The sequence below is a fragment of the Pygocentrus nattereri genome, chromosome 23 (genome assembly GCF_015220715.1).
Source record: "Pygocentrus nattereri isolate fPygNat1 chromosome 23, fPygNat1.pri, whole genome shotgun sequence".
NCBI lineage: Eukaryota > Metazoa > Chordata > Actinopteri > Characiformes > Serrasalmidae > Pygocentrus > Pygocentrus nattereri.
The window spans coordinates 11,186,256-11,207,344 of record NC_051233.1 but is presented as its reverse complement, the minus strand read 5'-3'; the positions used below and the strand labels follow the sequence as shown (position 1 = coordinate 11,207,344).

The 21,089-nt window shown below is 42.5% G+C and overlaps 1 protein-coding gene across 1 annotated transcript in view; it reads right to left on the bottom strand.

Annotated features, from left to right (window-relative positions):
- Positions 1 to 15,958, bottom strand: part of vkorc1l1 (vitamin K epoxide reductase complex, subunit 1-like 1) — a 25,496-nt gene extending 9,538 nt beyond the window's left edge. The window contains exons 1-2 of the mRNA XM_017725122.2: positions 15,599 to 15,958; positions 5,864 to 5,973 (exon numbers count right to left, since the gene is read on the bottom strand). Coding sequence (XP_017580611.1) covers positions 5,864 to 5,973; positions 15,599 to 15,789 — 301 coding nt within the window. The 5' untranslated portion in view covers positions 15,790 to 15,958. The remainder of the gene's footprint in view (positions 1 to 5,863; positions 5,974 to 15,598) is intronic.
- Positions 15,959 to 21,089: the final 5,131 nt, after the last annotated feature.

Here is a 21,089-nt window from a genome sequence, read left to right as displayed (position 1 = left end):
CGAAGGTAACTGCTGTTCGTCAAATAAGATGGTCTAGGACAATGACAGTCTAGAAAAAGACATGACTGTGTTGTGTATTACAGACACAAGGTCTCACAACTTGGAGGCCGATCAACTGGCCAAGGCTGTCTGCAGGAGAAGTTGAGTCAGCAAACGCCACACAGCTCTCAGGCAGAGTGTGAGAGAGAGTGGGTGTGAAAGAGAGAGGGTGATGGATATAACAAGAATAGGCCCACAGAATGACCCGATTACTTGAAGGGGCGGGTAAATAATTATATAAATGAATGGCATGTTTTGCATGCAGGTTGCCCAATCAATGAGCCAATCAGAAAATTATAAACATCCCCCAAATCAGAAGATGATGTACCAAATGGATTTGGAGTCACTTTACGTTTAAAGGATACGTCACTTACATTTTTTTTTTAATGTACCCTGTTTATTTCTCTTAATTCACACTTATTGCAACTGTGTGCTTTTATATACCTAAACTATTTAATTACATGACAATTTTCCATTCAGTTAAACAGGCTGTTTTTGTTACTGTGCCTTTAAGACTCATAAATAAGCAAGCTTTGTTCTGATTGGCTGCCTCATAGTGAGCCTCATTTAAAGCACTCTGGGCTGAAACGAACACAAGCAGGTAGAAAGCGAGAGCTAATAAGCTGAAATACTTCAGCAACATAATTATTCTCAATGTCTAAGGGTTAAACTCCATCCTAAGCAACTGATTAACCCCTTTTTAAAAAAGGTTTGGCAAAAAAATGAAATTTCGGACAAATGAATTCCTGTTAGACTTCACCCTAAGCCCAAATGCAGTTGATCAGCCAAAACAGATTAACCACTTTGTGTCTGAACTTTAACAGTAAAGCTACAGGACCGATTTAACCAATAAGTAAAGGAAGTCTAAAAGTTGCCTAAAACCATTTACATCAATACACACTTCTCTCAACTTGCTCAAACCACACAGTTGTTAAAAGTTCCCATAATCAAAATTTTTCTTGTATTCAATTTTTTGTCACATCAGATCCAAGTGTTATTGAGTGTTTGAGTCCCTAAAACAGTTATAATTACTTTTATATGACCACTTCCAGTTCTGAGTAGCGGTCATATATTATGCTTCATTCAAGAAGCAGTCTGGACTGAAATGCTTCTTTATATATATATATATATATATATATATATATATATATATATATATATATATATATATATATATATATATATATATATATATGACACACACACACACACACACACACACACACACACACACGCATATATACACACACAGTCTCTCTGTATCTATATAGACTGTATGGAGCAGAGACATTTAAAAAAAATTAATTACCAATTAAATTACATACCACATGAAAGTGTTATTTAAAAAAAAGAAAAAGAAGGGACAGGAGAATTCAGTTTTTCATGCAATAGGCTTTTAAATTATGACATGCAGACATTTCGGGTACGGGCAGGCATTTACGGGAAAATATTGTTTGTTAGCCGCATTCGCCTTGATGCTCCAGCGTAAACTAAAGAAGCAAAATCTGGGTACTAAGCATGTCTTGGCGGATCTACCGTATCAGCTGTGTAAATCTGAAATTTGGCTGAACTATTTCTTTTAATTGTATTTTATTCAATATCTATTATAAATCATTCAGTCACTATTAAACCGATACACTGTGTAGTTACAACAGTGGAACAGAAAAAGGACCCCACACAAATGAGGGGTTTTAATGTTAACATACACACTTTATAAAGTGCACCATGATAATGTTAGACCAAAATCTTTGGATGACACTCCACCCTTCCACTGGCTGCCTCCCCAGCACACACATACACAATCTGTGGTCATCTTTCCTGTGCCAGGATATTAAAGGATATTAAAGACACCGCTGCCATGCATTTCTCCCTTCAGGCCAGAACAGCCAGTCAATCACTAAGCCTTGAGCCGAGTGTCCACTGCTTTCCCAATGAAAGGGAACCGGTTATGATTCTCATTCTGCATGATGGGAATACAAGGCTACTGACGCTTTTACTGTCGTATGCATTATTCATACGTAAAGATTGTGGCGATGTTTTGAGGAAAATATGTATAAATGTTAAATCATACCTGTCAAATTGAGCAAATAAACAGCAATTATTTAGGCATATCTAAATAAGAGTTGAGCAATTCATCATTATGAGGCTGCTGGTAAAATACTCTAGCATTGAAGAACTCAGAATTATATTAGGTGTAATTCAAGGGAAATTCCACCAATATTTCTAAATTTACATCTACATAATTGAATTGCCTCTTCGGGCTGAGCCCGGCCGGATTACGTGGGCTGCCCGCCCACCAGGCGCTCGCCGTGGAACACTACCCCCAGGCCTGGCTCCAGGGGTAGGTCCCGGTGACCCTTTCCCGGGCAGGGTACACGATTTCTTGTGCCCGATGTGCATGGAGAACTTTGGATCCCCTGCAGCAGAAACTAGCTCTTGGTACATGGAATATAACCTCACTGGCGGGGAAGGAGCCGGAACTTGTGCCGGAGGTTGAGAGATACCAACTAGATATAGTTGGGCTCACCTCCACCCACAGTGTCGGCTCTGGAACCAAACTCCTGGATAGGGGTTGGTCTCTCTCCTACTCAGGGGTTGCACAGGGTGAGAGGCGCCGGGCGGGTGTGGGGATACTCACAAGTCCCCGGCTGGTGACCAGGCAGTTGGAGTTCGTCCCGGTGGACGAGAGGGTCGCCTCAATGCGAATTGAAATCGCAGAGAGGAAAACTTTGTTGTCTGTGCGTATGCACCAAACAACAGGTCAGAGTATTCGGCCTTCCTGGAGCGAGTGGGCGGGGTTCTGGAAAGGGTCCCGCCTACAGACTCCATAGTCTCCATAACGAACACCAAGTTCGAACACAAGGATGTTCATAAGTGTACATGGTACCAGAGCTCCTTGGGTCAAAGGTCAATGATCTACTTTGTTGTTGTTTCATCTGACTTGGGACCATATGTTCTGGACACTAGGGTGAAGAGAGGTGCTGAGCTGTCAACTGATCACCATCTGGTGGTGAGTTGGATCAGATGGCAGGGAAGACTGATGGTCAGACCCGGTAGGCCCAAGCGAATAGTGAGGGTGTGCTGGGAACGACTGTCGGAGGCCCCTGTTCGGAATGATTTCAACTCCCACCTCCGGGAGAGCTTTTCTCATGTCCCGGAGAGGTAAGGGACATGGAGTCTAAATGGACCCTGTTCAAAACCTCCTTGTGGAAGCTGCCAGGCGTAGCTGTGGCCAAAAGCTTGTGGGTGCCTGTCGGGGCGGTAACCCAAGAACCTCTTGGTGGACACTGGTGGTGAGGGAGGCCATCAAGCTGAAGAAAGAGGCCTTTAGGGACTGGTTGGCCCGAAGGACTCCCGATTCAGCAGATAGGTACCGACAGGCAAAAAAGGTGGCAGCTGCAACGGTGGCAGAAGCAAAATCCAGGGCATGGGAGGAGTTTGGTGAGGCCTTGGAAAAAGACTTTCGTTCGGCCTCAAAGAGGTTCTGGACAACTGTCCGGCGACTCAGGAGGGGTCGGGGTGGCTGCGCCCAAGCTGTATTCGGCAAGGGTGGAGAAACTCTGACTTCGAATGAGGATATTGTTGGTCGGTGAAAGGAGCACTTTGAGGAACTTCTTAATCCGGTAGACGTGCCTCCCTCACAGGAGTCAGGGCCAGAGGCTTCTGGGGTGTCAAGTTCCATTTCCCTGGTGGAGGTCACTGAGGTAGTTGGTAAGCTCCTCAGTGGTAAGGCACCGGGGGTGGATGAGATTCGTCCAGAAATGCTTAAGGCTCTGGATATTGTGGGGCTGTCATGGCTAACACGCCTTTGCAATATTGCATGGACCTCGGGAACAGTACCCTTGGACTGGCAGACTGGGGTGGTGGTCCCTATTTTTAAAAAGGGGGACCAGAGGGTGTGTGCCAATTATTGGGGTATCACACTGCTCAGCCTTCCTGGGAAAGTCTATGCCAAGGTGCTGGAAAGGAGACTCCGACCGATAGTTGAACCTCAGATTGAGGAGGAACAATGTGGATTCCGTCCCGGCCGTGGAATAATGGATCAGCTTTTCACCCTCTCACAGATTGTTGAGGGGGCATGGGAGTTTGCCAACCCAGTCTACATGTGTTTTGGGGACTTGGAGAAGGCTTATGACCGTGTTCCTCGAGATATCTTGTGGGGGGTCCTCCGGGAGTATGGGGTGCCGGGGCTACTACTCCAGGCTATCCAATCTCTGGAGTGAGAGCTGTGTCCGTATACTCGGCATTAAGTCAGACTCCTTCAGGGTTAGCGTTGGACTTCGCCAGGGTTGTGCTCTGTCTCCACTCTTGTTCGTGATATTCATGGACAGAGTGTCAGGGCGTAGCCGGGGTCAGGAGGGCATTATGTGTGGAGGCCGAAGGGTGGCGTCTCTGCTATTTGCAGATGATGTTGTTCTTTTGGCGGAATCACATGGATGCCTCCAACGCTCGCTGAAGCGGTTGGCAGCTGAGTGTGAAGCGGTTGGTATGCAGATCAGCACCTCCAAGTCTGAGTCCATGGTCTTGGCCCGGAAAAGGATGGCATGCCCACTCCAGGTAAGGGGAAAGGACCTGCCCCAGGTGGAGGAGTTTAAGTATCTTGGGGTCTTGTTCACGAGTGATGGGAAGAGGGATCGTGAGCTGGGACAGGCGGCAGCAGTAATGCGGTCACTGTACCGGACTGTAGTGGTGAAGAGGGAGTTGAGCCAAAAGGCGAAGCTCTCTGTTTACCGGTCGATCTACATCCCAACCCTCACCTATGGTCATGAGCTGTGGGTAATGACCGAAAGAACGAGATCGCGAATACAAGCGGCGGAAATGAGCTTTCTTCGTCGGGTGGCGGGCTACACGCTCTGCGATAGAGTGAGGAGCTCGGTCATCCGGAAGGAGCCCAGAGTAGAGCCGCTACTCCTCCGCATTGAGAGAAGCCAGTTGAGGTGGTTCGGGCATCTAATCCAGATGCCCCCTGGACGCCTCCCGGTGGGGGTGTTCCAGGCACGGCCTACCGGGACAAGACCCCGGGGTCGCCCTAGGACCCGCTGGAGGGATTATGTCTCCAAGTTGGCCTGGGAGCGGCTTGGGGTCCCCGGGAATGAGCTGGAGGAAGTTGCGGGGGACAGGGTCATCTGGGATTCTCTGCTCTCCCAACTGCTACCGCGACCCTGTTTGGACTAGCGGGCAACGACGATGATGATGATGATGATGATGATAATTGAATTGTTGAGAACTGTTAGTCATTGAGAGTGATTAGATGTGAAATGCTCCATTCTCAAATAAGAACTGTTTACTGTGGTGGTGATAGGAACCAGACATCCAAAGCGTTAATGCCACTCAAAGCTTTGTTTTATGATAATTTTGAGATATAGGTACCTGCAGGGCAAGCACTTGAAAAAAACAAACTATTATAACCACCATTTTACCACTTCTAATATTACATATAAAATTCAAAAGACACATATAGGTTCACCAGAGGTTTTGAATAATACATAAAAAAAATTTATTTGTGTTGTAGACATTGTGACCCCTGGTTCCTATCAGCACCAGTGCAATCACAGCCGGTATGTTTCTCTACAATGAAACATTCCACATCAACACCAATTTCAAAATTCCCCTTTTAACTTGTTTCATGTTATGTTGGCCTGAGGCCACTATACTCACTTTCATTATAAGGGTCAATACCACAAGTGGTGTGGAGAAAGCTGACCCCACATCAGCCTGGAGCTTAGGCAATTCCTTCTCAAACACCGCACATCCCTGAAAAGCTAACTATTTGGCAACATTTGTCATTGGCTGTCCTTCAAAGGCCGTGACGTTAGGTTCTTACCCAATAACAGCTGAAAGACATAAAAGAAAAGTCCGTAGACACTGTTTGGCTGGTTTATTGCACTGTTGTTACCAAAGATGGATCCCAACAATCCGAATCCTCGACCCCATCTACAGAAACAAGAACAGAAGAACAGAAAAAAGGACAGGGTGGTTTAGTGAGGAGAAATAACTTGGATATCCCAAATTATTTGATGTTAAGCTAATAGCAATGACTGTCTGCATGAGAGCATCTCTAGGGAACACAAAGCACAGTAAAGAGGAAACTCTGCCCTAAATAAAAAGAGACTGTGTGACAAGATAATGATCAAAACATTGGGATTTAATCACGCAAATAGAACAGTCTCTTCCCTCAAGCAATACAAAGGTTACCTTTAACCCCAATAACGTTGTGTGAGATTACATTTGTAATGAAAAACTATGATAAAGTGCAGAACAGTTTCTCATAGAAATGCAACACAATCAGTTGAGTATCATTTAGTAGCATTACATCGAGCGCCAAAAGAGTCAGAACTGACAACCATGCTCTACCCACAAATACGTTCCTTCATAGCAACTGTAGTGAGGCAGGACAGGCTTTAAAGAACACTAGCAAAAACTCCATTTGCTACAAAAGGAAATATCTGTGGGCGGAGCATGGCAAGGTCAGCTTTACTGTAGAATTACGTTATGATGCGATTTTGATATGAGGACTGCGCTGGTAACAGAGTCGTCTTATTTGGTAAATGGTTAAACCAAGGTAGGGCGGTGTTTTTTCCTCCTTTCCTTTGCCTTCTTTTTTATTTCCTTAAAAGATATTTCACATTATTTCAGCAATCATCAGTAATAAAAGTAAAAACAACAACAAACCATAAAAAACAGATAATATTAGCAATATTTCCTCATCTGGTAATTTTGAGATTAGAGGTGCAATGATTATTAGACTTAGTCGACTAAAATCGCTGACCAAATTAGTTGGCAACTAATTTAGTAGTCGACTAGTTGGTGACATCATTACACGTCTCTCTCAAACTCACCAGGAACGTTTTGACATTACCGCTCACTGGAAAGTTCACAACAGCGCGACAGCAGCCTCAAGAATGAAATACTCAAAAGTGCGGGAGCTTAACTCAGAAAAAGTTAGTCGTCTGTGTTGCTTGTAAAGCCGACCATAACTAGCGCGGGTGCACATCCTCCACGTTGGAGCATCTGAACTGGAAACTTGTCGACCCACTGGAAGAAGATTCATCTCGGGAAGACACGCCGAGTCCCAAATCGCACAGTAAATAGTGTGTAAAAATAGCGCACATACCATTAGAAGTACACTCATTAGTGTAGTTTGCGAAGTGCAGAAGTGTGTGGTTTGGGACGTGGCAGTAGTTGTGCGAGTGAGCTAGTTAGGTAATGTTAAATTCCGTCCTACTTCATGTTATGAGCTGTAAAAATTATTTCGAAGTGCATGTTGTCTGGAGTCGTTAATGGAGCTGAAACATAGAAGCAAGTAGCTATTATTCACAGCGACCCTGTTCACTTTCCGGACAACGGTCAACACAGGAGAGCTTTTCCAAACAGGTTTCTGTTCTTCACAAACGTTTAGCTTCACTCGCCAACAGTTTAAGAGGTAATTCTCCATGAACACACAGAGGGTGCCGAAATGAAACTTTACACAAAAACATTCAAATTCAACTGTTCATAGAGAAATTTGCCAGTTTCTCTCTCCGGTCCATCAGAGCGCACATTCTCCGCAGTGGTGAATATCTGCTCTCAGAGGAGAGAAAGACTCTCACAGCAGCACAGTGATTTCACTAAAGACCTGTGACTGGAAAATTTAGACTCAGCAGAGTGTAGAAAGACCACAGAAGGCAAAAACACTGATGAAATGAAACTTTGAAATTTAGATTTTTTTTAATTTACTTGATTAATGGAAAACGGATTCAGTTTTGTTATATTTTATTGCTGCTACACATTCATGGTTGTAAATTTTGACAGGAAAACTATATTGGAGTTTTTTGTATTAGCAGGAAAGTTAATTAAAACAGTGAATTCTTGAATGTTATTTGTCTGTCTTCTTTGTTAGCAAATGCATAAAACAACCTCAAGCTAAATTTAAAAGCTAATAGCAAAATAAAGGTTTTGATAATGTAGCGATTTATAATCTGAAAAATCGATTATTAGTTTCAGCAATCGATCGATTATTCGACTGTCAAGTTAGTGGTTTGTTGCAGCCCTATTTGAGATGGTTCCTAAATGCAGGTTTACACAATACAATTTTCCTCACGATAATAACAAAAATTGCAAATCATAAAAGAATTTTTCAACCGAGAGTTATATGTGGCCTTAGGACATTTAATGTGTCACCTGATTTAGTCTGGTTGCGACTAGGTTTGGTCCAAAATCTCACAATGTAACTGTTGCTTCATCACGTTTAAAAGCAACCAGTAGTGAGCGGCATATGAGAGAGAGAGAGAGAGAGAGAGAGAGAGAGAGAGAGAGAGAGAGAGAGAGAGAGAGAGAGAGAGAGAGAGAGAGAGAGAGAGACAGACAGAGAGAGACAGACAGAGAGAGACAGACAGAGAGAGACAGACAGAGAGAGACAGACAGAGGACGATAAACTAAGTAAATAAATAAATAAATAAAATCTTTATTACTCACAAGTTACATGTTCGTTTACTTAGGTTTAACTCACAAATGAGTGATCTGCCAAAAAAGTGCAAATCTAACTACCAAGTAATTGACATGATCATGAGCCTATTTCCCGCAAAGGGGAATTCCACCAACCGTTCAAAATTTCTATAAAATTCAGTCACTGAGACGTTAACAAAGTCATTCAGTGGTTTGATGTGATTCACTGCAGAGAAACTTGGCAACTTACATTTCTTTGCAGTAGTACTGATAGAAACCAGGGTTCACGGTGTGTACAAGGCATAAATTTAAATTTTATTTACTAAATAAATTACCAGTGAACCTAAATGTGTTTTCTGATTTTTCTGTGTTGTTGATATTGGTAAAATAGTGGTAAATTGGGAAAATTTGTTTTGCCAAATGGCTTAAAAAATACATAAACATAAATCAATGTTTTAAGCCAAATCCTTATTGAAGAACTTTCAGAAACAATGTCTCAGACACCAGGCAGCATATTCAGAACCAGATAATGTAACTTTCTGTGAGGGAGCTTTTACTAAATACTTTAAATGTCTGGTTCCCATCAGCACCACTGTGAACAATTCTGACCCAGGAAATTTCTCTGGAACAGACCTTTCCACACCAAACAGCTGTGAATGACTTCTCACATCTTAACCGTTTCATCATTCAGAGACTTTGAAAATTAGTGGAATTTCTCTTTAAGCTCACAGCCATGAACAACTCCAAACTCTGCCTCTGCACATTACACTGGGGGCTTATTTCGGTTGCACAGCTTCATTTCTTAAGCAAAAAAAAAGTAAGAATAATGTTGTCATTTTCTTGCATCACAGATCACCAGAAACGTTTTATCACATAATCTGACCTGCAGCATAACTGAAGTTGCACGGTCTGCTGCGGAATTTTCCAAGAATTCATTTGCGGCAACTTGTGCAGCGCGACATGCAATAAGCATACAACCCCACTGTTATTGTACAGTCTACAGTGAGCCTAACACTGAAGTGGACACAGAAGTAAACAGTGACAGAGTGTGAATCGAAAGATAATCAGGGTCCCATCACTTTTTAAAGAATCATTTTTCAGAACAAAACCAGGACAGCTACATACACTTATACAACATGTGTACGTATGTATGTGTGTAATATTTTATATATATATATATATATATATATATATATATATATATATATATATATATATATATATATATATATATATATATATATATATATGCTTATTTTCAAGACAGTTCTTGAAATGACATAACTTCCAGAATGCTTAACATTAAAGTCATTAATAGTTTAAAAAATTAAATTACTACACTGTTTCTATGCTACGCCTTAAGACATCTATAGCCTTGGAGTAATCTCAGCCTGGGCTGATATGAGTGATGTAACTAGCACAGGGCTCCCCAGTGCAAGACGATCACACCACTGCATTTTTAAAGGTGGATTTCCTTTGCTCTCAGGGCAAAGTACCAAATCTATATAGTACATCTGATGACTTGATACCACTGGAATGAGCCTGATCTCTGCCAGAGTAGATTACAAAAGGCCTATTCAGTCCCCTTGCATTTTAATTTCAAACTCACCTGAGTGGGAGGTGCCCAGGGCCTGGAGCAGGCACCAATAATCAAATCAGCTAATCGCATTCATGATACAAACAGCAAACATGAATACTAACAGCACGCACAGAGAACTGGGCAAAATTTATGCCACCTACATTTTCAGCACTGGCAGGTTTTAAAATCCCACGGGTCCTTTTGCTTTCATGAGCCATCAAACACACACTGATATGGTCTGCATAACGAAGCTCATCACATCAACAACTACTGTTTCACAACTCCCATTAGTCACTGTTTGAACGGGGGACAAGTTTCCCTTTTAAAACCTGGTGCTTTAAGAGCCAACAGTCGTCTGTCTATCTTGTCGGCCTGTACACCTGTCAGTCGTCTATGTCTTCACGTTGCTTTATGTGAGTGCTTTTGATAACTCACAAGTCTTTCCTTTCACCCTGTCAAATACTGACAGATTTTCAATGTGGCCTAAAGAGATTAAAAAGGACAAAACACATTACATAAAACTCAACCCCTTTTCCACAGCAAAAAGTAATCAAAGTGCCTTACTGACTACTTTATTAAAGAAACTGAGCTACAAGAACTACCAACTGCCTGCTACTGTACAGGAAACAGCCTATTACACAGACAAGACTGCTTTGAGATTAGGTTTCTAGGACTCTTAGGTCATTCAACTATAAAACCCAGAAGAATTTGTCCCCTGTTTAACAGCAGAAAATGAACTATATTGTCCAAAGTTTCCACGGGGCTGCCTCAAAGTGAATAACACAAATGCTTGTTACATATTTGCCCTCTTAACCTATAAAGCCACAATCTGGAAAGAAGTTGACCGTTTGTAATGATTTAGTAGCAGCTTGCTTAAACAAAGCATTTCCACAAGGTGGTTTCAGGTCAGCACTAAATGTTGACGTCCAGAACAGCATCCCACAGAAGTGGTGTCAGCATCCCACTTTAATTCAGTTACACTCAGCCCTCTAGTGTGGATGAAAGAACTAATCTAGTTATCAAAAGCACAAGTGATATGCGCCTGTAATGTAAACGGCTAAGAGATGTTGTGAAATGCCAGTCATGTGAAATCTCACAGAGCTGTTGCTTGGTTTGCTGTTTTTGTGCCTGCTTTCCTTCACAAGATTCACAGTTTTCACCAGCGTTACCCACAAGGCTCTGAAAGCACAACAGAGGCTCACGCATCCCTAGAAACAACACAGCTGCTGCTTCTTTCTGCAGGATATCTATCAGAAGATCACATCTCTCTCCATGTGCTTCATATTAAAATCATTTCAAACAACTGCATAAAGATACTGGGATTATGGATGCACAGAAACTCTGCCACCTAAATACTTCAGTCCAAAAAGAAGAAAATAAGGGCAATAATTTAAATAGGACTACAAAGTGTCAAGATCCAATACCTAACAAATTGTTTAAATGATTAAAATGAGAATCAATTAGACTAAAAATGCTACTTGTACAAATTGTTCAAACAGTTTGAGCAGCAGCAGATCAACAGTAAAAACATCAGCCATGAGGAACTATTTCAGTTTCTATGAGTGACATTAGACAAGCTATTTGTAAATCACTGCTCATCCCAAGTATCTTGGGATACCTGTAAGTATGACAATGTCATCTGTAGCCACAGATTTGAAAAAGAAAAAAAGTGCAAATATGCAAATAAGAAAATAAAGGAGTTTGTTGCTCTCAGTTGAGGAAGATGTTGGAAATTGGGGCACATGCTGCCTGCATAGTGTAATAATTTTGGTAAGTTTATTTTCTGTAAACTGTTTTTATTCATTGTTAGCTCAGTTCTGTCTTACTGAAAGCAAACTTGTCAATATGAAAAGTGATTTTTCTTTACTATCTTGTAGTTTTTATGTTTAACATCATTTACTTTACTCAAAAGAATAAATGAAAGAGCACATTTTTAAAAATTATTTGTTTTCAGCAAGGAATTTTCATTTCAATGCATAAGTTGGGATTACACATTGCCTATACCTGAATAGCATGACAGTGAAAAACTGTGATATTGCTTTTGAATTTTAGCGATATTGTTAGTGATGTATTTGGCAGCTAACATTATATCCACAATACAATGCGCAGAAAATATGGGGTTTCCACGCACTTTGTTTTAAACTTTTTAATCATATTTTGTGTGCTTTACTCATGATATCCAGGCCCTGAAGGTTAACAGTTACAGTGTATGTGTACTGGATGCTTCAGAATGTTTCAAATGACCAGTTTAAAATGCTTGCAAATAAAAATAAATAGTAAGTTTTCTTTCTGGGAATGTGCTTTCGGTAAATTTCATTTTCACAATGTGGTGCAAGATTCCCTTTGGTGCAATTTTAAGCAATGAAAACAAACCAAACCACTCTAATGAAAATTAGCCATGTTATGTTTGTATGACTTGTGTAATATAGAGCAGCACTTAAATATCATCTGACACAATGTTATATCTGGAAAATATCATGATACTGAATTTTAGCAACACTGGTGAGCACAAGGATGAATTATAGCATCTGAAGGCAGAACGGATTACAATAGTTCTACTTCCATGAGTGAACAAACCTGCGTATTGTTTAATGTGTGTCAGCAAGAGAAACATTACTACTAGCATAAGACCAGCAGTCACATGTGAAACTTCCCTATGTCCTCGTCACCCATCAAGTGTCTATGTACGTGAGCTTTGACTCAGGCAGTCTTTGACCAAGGCAATGTGGACCACCTGACAGCTCTAAACTGGAAAACTCCAGACTTCTGGCATCTATAATTCAGAAGTAGAATATGTTGATCGCTATCCGCCAATGTAAAATGAATACAGCAGGTTCAATTAACTGCTTGCTTGGTTGCTTTTCCATCTAAGAGTCACACTTCTTTTTACATGATGTTCCTCAAAGTAAGCGCACGTAAGGTCTATGCACGACTGACATACAACAGTCTGCATCAGCAGGTTTATTCTCATGACTCTCTTCTGTATCAAACGTCTTTTCTTCGATTTCCCAAAGGCTCTTTAATCACTGAAAACAAGTTAAGCTGAAAAACAAAAAAAACAAAACAGCCATTGAGAACTGAGACCAGCCTGCTGTGGTTATTTGTAAAGGGGAATTCCAGTGATTTTTCAGAATTTCTGCATAATTAAAAGATTGGTAGGTAAATAAAGTAATTCAGGGTGGTTTGACGTGGAACGCACAATTCTAAAGAAACTTACAGAGTCTGAATTGTTCACAGTGTTGGTACCTGGCATGTCTACAGCACTTAATGCCTTCAAGAAAAGTTATTTTATGAAGTGGTTCGAGGACACTGAGTAATGCCTTTTTACAATCGTCCTGAGAAAGTTTTTGACCTACGATGTATTGCAGAAAGGTTATAAGGCAAAATGATACCTGAGGACACATTTCCTCATCATTACTATTTTTTATATTAAAAACACACATAAAACTTCCTACATGTGTTTTCTGTTCACTTGTCATTATCAAATTTCAACAAAACAGCTACACTTGCATTTGCAGTTGCCATCACCACCACTGTATAGAAATCTGAACTGATACATACATTTTTCCATGATAAATCATTACACATCAAACCACTCTTAATAACGCCGTTTATATATCAACAACTGCATTATGCATTTTGAAAAATCTATGGAGCTCCTCTTTAAGAGTCAGACTGTGGACCTCAGGCATTACATTTTGACTGAAAAGACATTTAAACTCATTTAGATTAATGTACCTCTCTTCATGCAACTATGCATTTACCTTATAGGAAAATATCACCATTTTCCCAAAGTTTCAGAATAATTCAATCACCAATGTAAACAAAGACATTTAGAGTCTTCACATCAAATGCTTTGTTCTAGAGTAACTTACTGACAGATCTCCTTACAATGGTGTTGATAGGAACCAGGGATCACAACACATCCATGGCAAAAATAGTCATCTTATTTACTATTTAAAACCACCAGCAAATCCACTCAACCTTCTGAGCTTTTAATTGTGATGTTGACGATGATAAAGTAGTAGTAAGAGTTTTTAGATACATTTTGTCGCCCACCTTGAAGGACATTGGTTCCCATCGCACCCACTGTGAACAATTCTGACTGGCTGAGTGTCTCTAGAACGGAGCCTTTCACATGAAACCACTGTGAATGACTGTTTACATCTTAGCCATTTCAATATTAACGTTAAATACATGAGAAAAATAGGAGGAACTCCTCTTTAACTAGTTACGTCAACCAACAGACAAGGGTCAAGAGCTCAAACTGACAGCGCAAACATGACCTAAAGACAGATCACCTCCGATTAATCTCATCTGCGCTCAGTCGCCACCATCTAGTTCCACGTCAGTGAATTACTCATAAATGAACTCATCGGTGTCAAAGGTTGAACAGAATTTCAGACGATATTACGAAAAAGCATGTGGTCTGTTAGTGAAACGCGGAAAACACATACGGTTTGCCTACCCGGCGTGATGAAAACCTGCGAGAGAGCGCCGGACTAAAGTCGATTCAACTTGACAAGTAGCCAGCTAACGGCTAACGCAATGTTTACCAGGCGGTAGCGTTTAACTTAGCATCTTGCAGCAGTGGCTAGAGAATGTGTCTCGCGTTACTTCTACAATGGAAAATGTACGAAATCTGATGTAAAAACAAAACGACAGCAACAGCAGGTGCTTTGCGTTCATCAGAACCGATACTGCCATGAAAAGGGCGCCTATTTTACATTTGCCCGCCGGTGCAGACATCCTGCTGTTATTAGTTAGCTAAGCTAGCTAGCGCGGGGTCTGGCGGCTATAATAAGGGTTTTTTTCCTCTTCTCATAGAAAACAAAGAAAAGGTTGTTTAATAAGCAGAAAAGCCAACGATACCTAGAAAAAAGGAGAAAAACACCTGCATATGAACGCAAATTGCGCTAAGCGAAAAGCTAGGCTACGCCGATATTGATTGTAGCTAGTTAGCTAACTAGCTAGCCTGGCTAACTTGGCTATGTTCTCATTTGGAGCCTGTTAGCCCAGATTAGCGAAATATTATGCCAGTTTTATGAACCGTTCAGCCAACAAGCAACACTCGCCATGGAATCAGCTATCCAGCAAACGCTGGCTTAGCTCCCGCCATCCAACTTCAGCTGGAGAAGTGTTTTTGTATTGACTAACGTTAGCTGAGGTTAGTCTTTATCACAGCGCTCTCGCTTTGGTTTGCTGGAAGAAGAAAAGCTCAGCGCTGTGAATGAAGTCTGAGAATGAATCAAATAACCTAACGCACACCAGGCAGCACAACAAGTAGCTAACCGACCCACTCAGACCGGCTTCAACACACAAACAACACGCAAGGCTGAAGTTGGCTTCCTATCCGCGAATTCTTCCCGTTCCACTTTAAACGGTGCACAACACTGTATACACACACTGTAACTGCTGCACCATTTAAGGTGGAACGGGACATTTCGAACAAGAAGCTGGCGAATTAGAAGCGGACTTCAACTCCGTAAATAACGGACGGCTCTCTCTCTCACAGCCTCTCCGCGGCTGCAGCCCCGCCGCTGCTGTTTCTTTTACCTGGAGGTGAAGACTTTGGAGCAGCTTATCGAACTGCTCAGGTCGCACATGGCCCGATAATTCGCATCCCTGGACTTTTCGCTTTCCACGTGAAACGCGTACAAGGACAGCAGGATCCCTAAAAGGCAGACGAGGAGCCGGGCTATTCTCTCCCACCGTGGGGTGGACACTCTCAAGACGGGCGCCGCCATGTTTTCCCCGGCCTTTGCTCGCACACACACACGCCGCCTCCTCCCGTCGGGGGCCGCGGCGAGCTGCGACGTGGAAGAGCCGCGCCACGCCGTGCTGGGGCGTGTCCCCCCGCGTCTGACCACCCTGCCGGCCAGTGGGAGCTCACGCTGCTCCTCGCACAGGGTTACGAGAGTTCATCTGCAGTTTTCTGTGTTCTCGTGGTTTGATAATGAAACTACTAACCTTGCAGATTAAAAGGTCTGACTGATTCATTCAGCGAAAGGGATTATATATGGCTTCTTAGCTTTTCTCAGAGGCCCAGGATTTCTAGCCTTGCCCCATTACTCATTACTTCCATCTCGTAAAGTTTCCAGCATGGTAAACATTTCAGATACAGTAGACCATTCAATTAAAGGCCCTGTATCCTACATCTTTTGTGCATTATAAATTCCACTTATAACGTTTGTGTGGGGTTGTAAACCAAAAACATGGTAATTTTTCAACGTGCCTTTATCCTTTAGAGTGATAAAGGCAGTTTTGTTATTGTGCTTTTAAGATTGATACATTATGATCTCTGTTCTGATTGGCTGCCCTGTACATGTAAATAGGCCTCATTTAGAAGGCAGTCTAGGCTGAAACACCCTTTATAACTTCAGCGTGAATGGGCGGGGCTAAACTGCTGTAGGCTGAATACATAGATGTACTTAAGTTTGATGAGCCTGTGAAAATCATAAAAACAGTAAATGTAAAACAGAATAGTTTTGCAGCTTATGCTGCGTTTAAGTGGTCCCGCAAACTGGGAAATATCAGTTTTCCCACTTGCACAATTGCACATGAATTGGTATTCACAACTGATCAACTCGAGGTTGTGATGATGCATAAGCTGTATAAGGCTTAAATGAGATGTATAAGGCAACCCTTCACCTTTTCCACTTAACTTGCAGTGAATGTGAAAAATATATACCCAATGTGCTTTACGACAACAAAGGAAAAGCAGGATATGTATGTATTCTCCAGACCTCCACACTTTTTTGTGTGTGGTGGGCACGTCTATGAGTGTGTTTAAATGCACTTAATAATCCCATAACTTCAGAAAATCGGATTTTGACCGTAATCCGATCAACGGGTTTATATGCCCTTGAGTAATCAGATAGTGTGAAACTCCAGGTCTTCATGAGTCAGGCAGTAATCAGATTTCTGCTTTGCAACCAATCAATAAACTCACAGAAGAAGACGTGACGTAAACAATGTAAAACTCAAACTTCATGCCGTAGCTTTTTTTTAAACATTGTGCCACTTTGCCTGAAATATGAACATTAATCACCTAGATGAGGAAGAATATTTAAATCCTTCATTTCATCAAGCATGTGGTTTCAGCATCGCTCCAAAGGTGTTTTGCTGCGATGTCATGGTAACGCTGCTTGCTTATTTTCTGGTACCACAGTCTGTTTCGCACATGCCCAAACTAAGACATACGAAAGAAATCAGAGTAAGAGTTTACATGCACTGAGAAATATGGTTACTGAGCTAAAACCCAGCTCTCTTTTTCAGATTTGTAGACCTTACTCCAACCGAAGATTTAGGAGTGTGTTGTTTACATGACTATTTGAATAATCAGATAACTGCAGAAATCCGATTATGATCTGACTATTGAGTGTATGTAAACACACTCAGCAAATGAGGTGAGGTTGTATTTACTATGTATGTAACTGGATCTCACAGCCTTCCGATTAACACCCGAAAGCAGTGTTAGTTTTCGTATGTGGACTATATGGACTGGGAAATGACTGGCATACGCTTGTGTTTACATACCACATCAAACTTTGTTGTTTGAAAATTTTAAAAGTGAGGAAAATTCAGTTTTCCGTGCTATGGGCCCTTCCAAAGCCAGTTCTCACACTTCTCATGAGGTGTGGTGAGTAGTCACATGTACTCAGTTCCATTGACTAAATGAAATGTAGATGAATTTGTGCTTTGTTGCCAGGGTTCTGCGTAATGTCAGGAAAGGTTTTATGACTTGTCGCAATAGTGGGACCCTTTTTGGTGCTATGTTAAAAAAAAAACAGGTTCACAGAGAAGGATTGTGTAACCATGCCCTAATTATTTGCACTTGTTCTACCAGTCCACAGTAGGTAAAGTGCTGGTCTTTGCTGCTACGTGCTGGGGCAGCAACATTAATAAAGGTTGTGAACAAACTGAAAAACTGTTCAGGAAAACAGTCTGCAGTGAGGTGAAGCCCAGTGGCCCTGGGGCATAAACTAGACTCAATTTTGCCAGTTAAGTCCATCTTTTCCTAGTTCTATTTGACTCATTCAGGTTATTTATCATTCTCTTTTTTTTGCATTGATTTTATTCTGTTCTGTTTTTTTTCTGTCACTTGGACTGCTTTGTTGTTGCTGCACCTCTCACTTTATTGGTTTATTTTCGACCAAAAGCATTTCAGACAAGGGTCTAAATATACATTTGACTCTGAATGTACTTTTGTACAACATGCTAATGTAAGTTTATTTGAATAATTATTTAACTGAAGCAACAACACCTTTACTTGATTGTGGCTTTTGGCCTCTCTACTCACGTCTTCTGTCACACATGATGAAGTGCATCAGCATTAACATTAACACCATACTGCCACCCAGTGGAATTAGCCAGTATCTCACGACTGATACTGCTTTGGGTTGAATAATCAGATGGTTACTTTACAGGAATGTTTCACTGAAAAGACAGAGTTAGCCAATACAGTTATAAAAATTTAATTAAATGAAAATGATACCAAAAAGCTACAGTCCAGGTAAATGTTCCCTTTAAATGTACACCACAGCCAAGTCCATTTAAAATTCATTTTTAAAATTCACCTTCCCAGGGAAAAGAAACATATTTGCACCTTTTCGTAGCTTAACTTTTTACTTACAAAATTTAAAAACTAAATAAAAAAATATGGTGCAATGATGTTCCTAAAACTAAAGGTACTGAAGATGTACCTTTGAGGGTTCCACCCCAGTGACAGTTTTATGTCACTCTCATTTTTTATGTAGAAATTAAATATCGAACTCTAAAATCTGTCATGACTTGCAATAAGCTTCAAAATGTAACTAGAAAGGTAAAGTTTGTGAACAATGTTTAAGTCAGCTTGACAAAGCTAATAATGCTTCAAAAGTTAAAGCAGTTTCAGAGCATTGTTTTTGATTGTTTGTTGCTATGGTATTTAAGCTTGTTTAAAGAAAGTGCTTGGTGGTTGTTAGGTGGTTGTTAAAGTGTTGCTAAGATGTTGCTATTGTATCTCATGTGGTTGCTATGGTGTTGCTAGGACATTGATATAGTATCCAATTTTTGCTAATGTATCACATAAACAAAGGTTGGTGCACAAACTGCGTGTTGGTAAACAGCCACTGCTCCGAGGCGACAGAACAGCTGACTGTGAAGTGTCGGCCTCACTATCTGCCTCGTGTGTATTCGGCGGTGTTTTTGATTGCTGTTTACATAGCACCGGATGCTAATGCTAACAACGCGCTGAAGGAGCTTTATGACAACATCAGCTCGCTTCAGAACAAGCATCCGGAGGCGTTCTACGTGGTAGCGGGGGATTTTAACCACGTAGAACTGAAGAACACCCTGCCGAGGTTTTACCAACACGTCAACATCCCAACGCGAGGTAACCGTGTTTACACCAACGTGAAGGATGCGTACAGAGCCTTCCCCCGCCCCCACCTCGGGCTCTCCGACCACATCTCAATCATGCTGGCCCCTGCATACCACCCCCCACTGCGTCGCTCCAAACCCACACAGAAGACCATCTGGCCCAGCGTGGCCCAGTGACGGCGACGCTGTGCTGCAGGACTGCTTCGGCTGCACAGACTGGCAGGTCTTCAGGGAGGCTGCTGAGTGTGAGGGGGAGCTGGACCTGGAGGAGTACACATCTGCTGTTCTCGGGTACATCAGCAAGTGCACGGAGGATGTCACTACCACCAAGACTGTGACTTGCTACCCGAACCAGAAGCCCTGGCTGAACGCAGAGGTGCGTTCTCTGCTGAAAGCCAGGGATGCTGCCTTCAGGTCTGGGGACTCAGGTGAACTCAGGAGGGCTAGAAGAGAGCTGACTGTTGGAGTCAAGAGGGCAAAAGCAGCATATGCTCTGAAAATCCAGGGACACTTTTCCTCCCAGGATCCACAGAGTATGTGGAGGGGCATCAAGTGCATCACGGACTACAAATCCAACGTTGCACAAAGCTCCAAAGACCCATCCCTGCCTGAGGCTCTCAACAAGTTCTACGCCCGCTTTGAGAATCCTGACACCCCCCCCCCAGCACCAAACTCACACACTCACCAGGAGAGGAGCCCCTCAGCGTGACACCAGCAGAAGTAAGGAGGACGCTGAGGAGGATCAACCCCCGGAAAGCTGCTGGCCCGGACAACATCCCCGGAAGGGTGCTAAGAGACTGCGCCGACCAGCTCTCGGACGTCCTGGCGGACATCTTTAACGCCTCCCTCATCCAGGCAGCAGTCCCCTCTTGCATGAAGACTGCCACCATCATCCCGGTCCCCAAGAGCTCTGCAGTGACGGGTCTAAATGACTACCGGCCAGTGGCCCTCACGCCGATAGTAACAAAGTGCTTTGAAAGACTGGTTCAGACCCACATCAAAGCCACCATCAACGTCACTGTGGATCCACACCAGTATGCGTACAGGAGGAATCGATCCACAGAGGATGCCATCTCCTCTGTGGTCCACACTGCCCTCACCCACCTGGAGCAGAAGGATTCCTATGTTCGTATGCTCTTTGTGGACTTCACATCTGCTTTCAACACCATGATTCCTCAGACCCTGATAACAAAACTCTCCTCACTTGGACTGAGCTCTTCCATGTGCAACTGGGTCCTAGACTTCCTGACCAACAGGCCGCAGTCTGTGAGGATCCACAACATCTCCTCCACCACCATAACCCTCAGCACTGGCTCCCCTCAGGGCTGTGTGTTGAGCCCCCTCCTGTTTACACTGCTTACATATGACTGCTCACCTATCCATCCAGGCTGTCATATTGTGAAGTTTGCGGACGACACAGCAGTGGTTGGATGCATCACAAACAGAGATGAGTCCAACTACAGGCAGGAGGTGGAACACCTGGAGGGTTGGTGCAGAGAAAACAACCTCTGCATCAACGTAAAGAAGACGAAGGAGATGATTGTGGACTTCAGAAGGGGCCATCATGACCACCTCCCTCTGCACATTGGAGGTTCTGAGGTGGAAGTGGTCGACAGCTACAGGTACTTGGGTGTGCACCTGAGCAGCAACCTCACCTGGAGCAACAACACTTCCACTCTGGTCA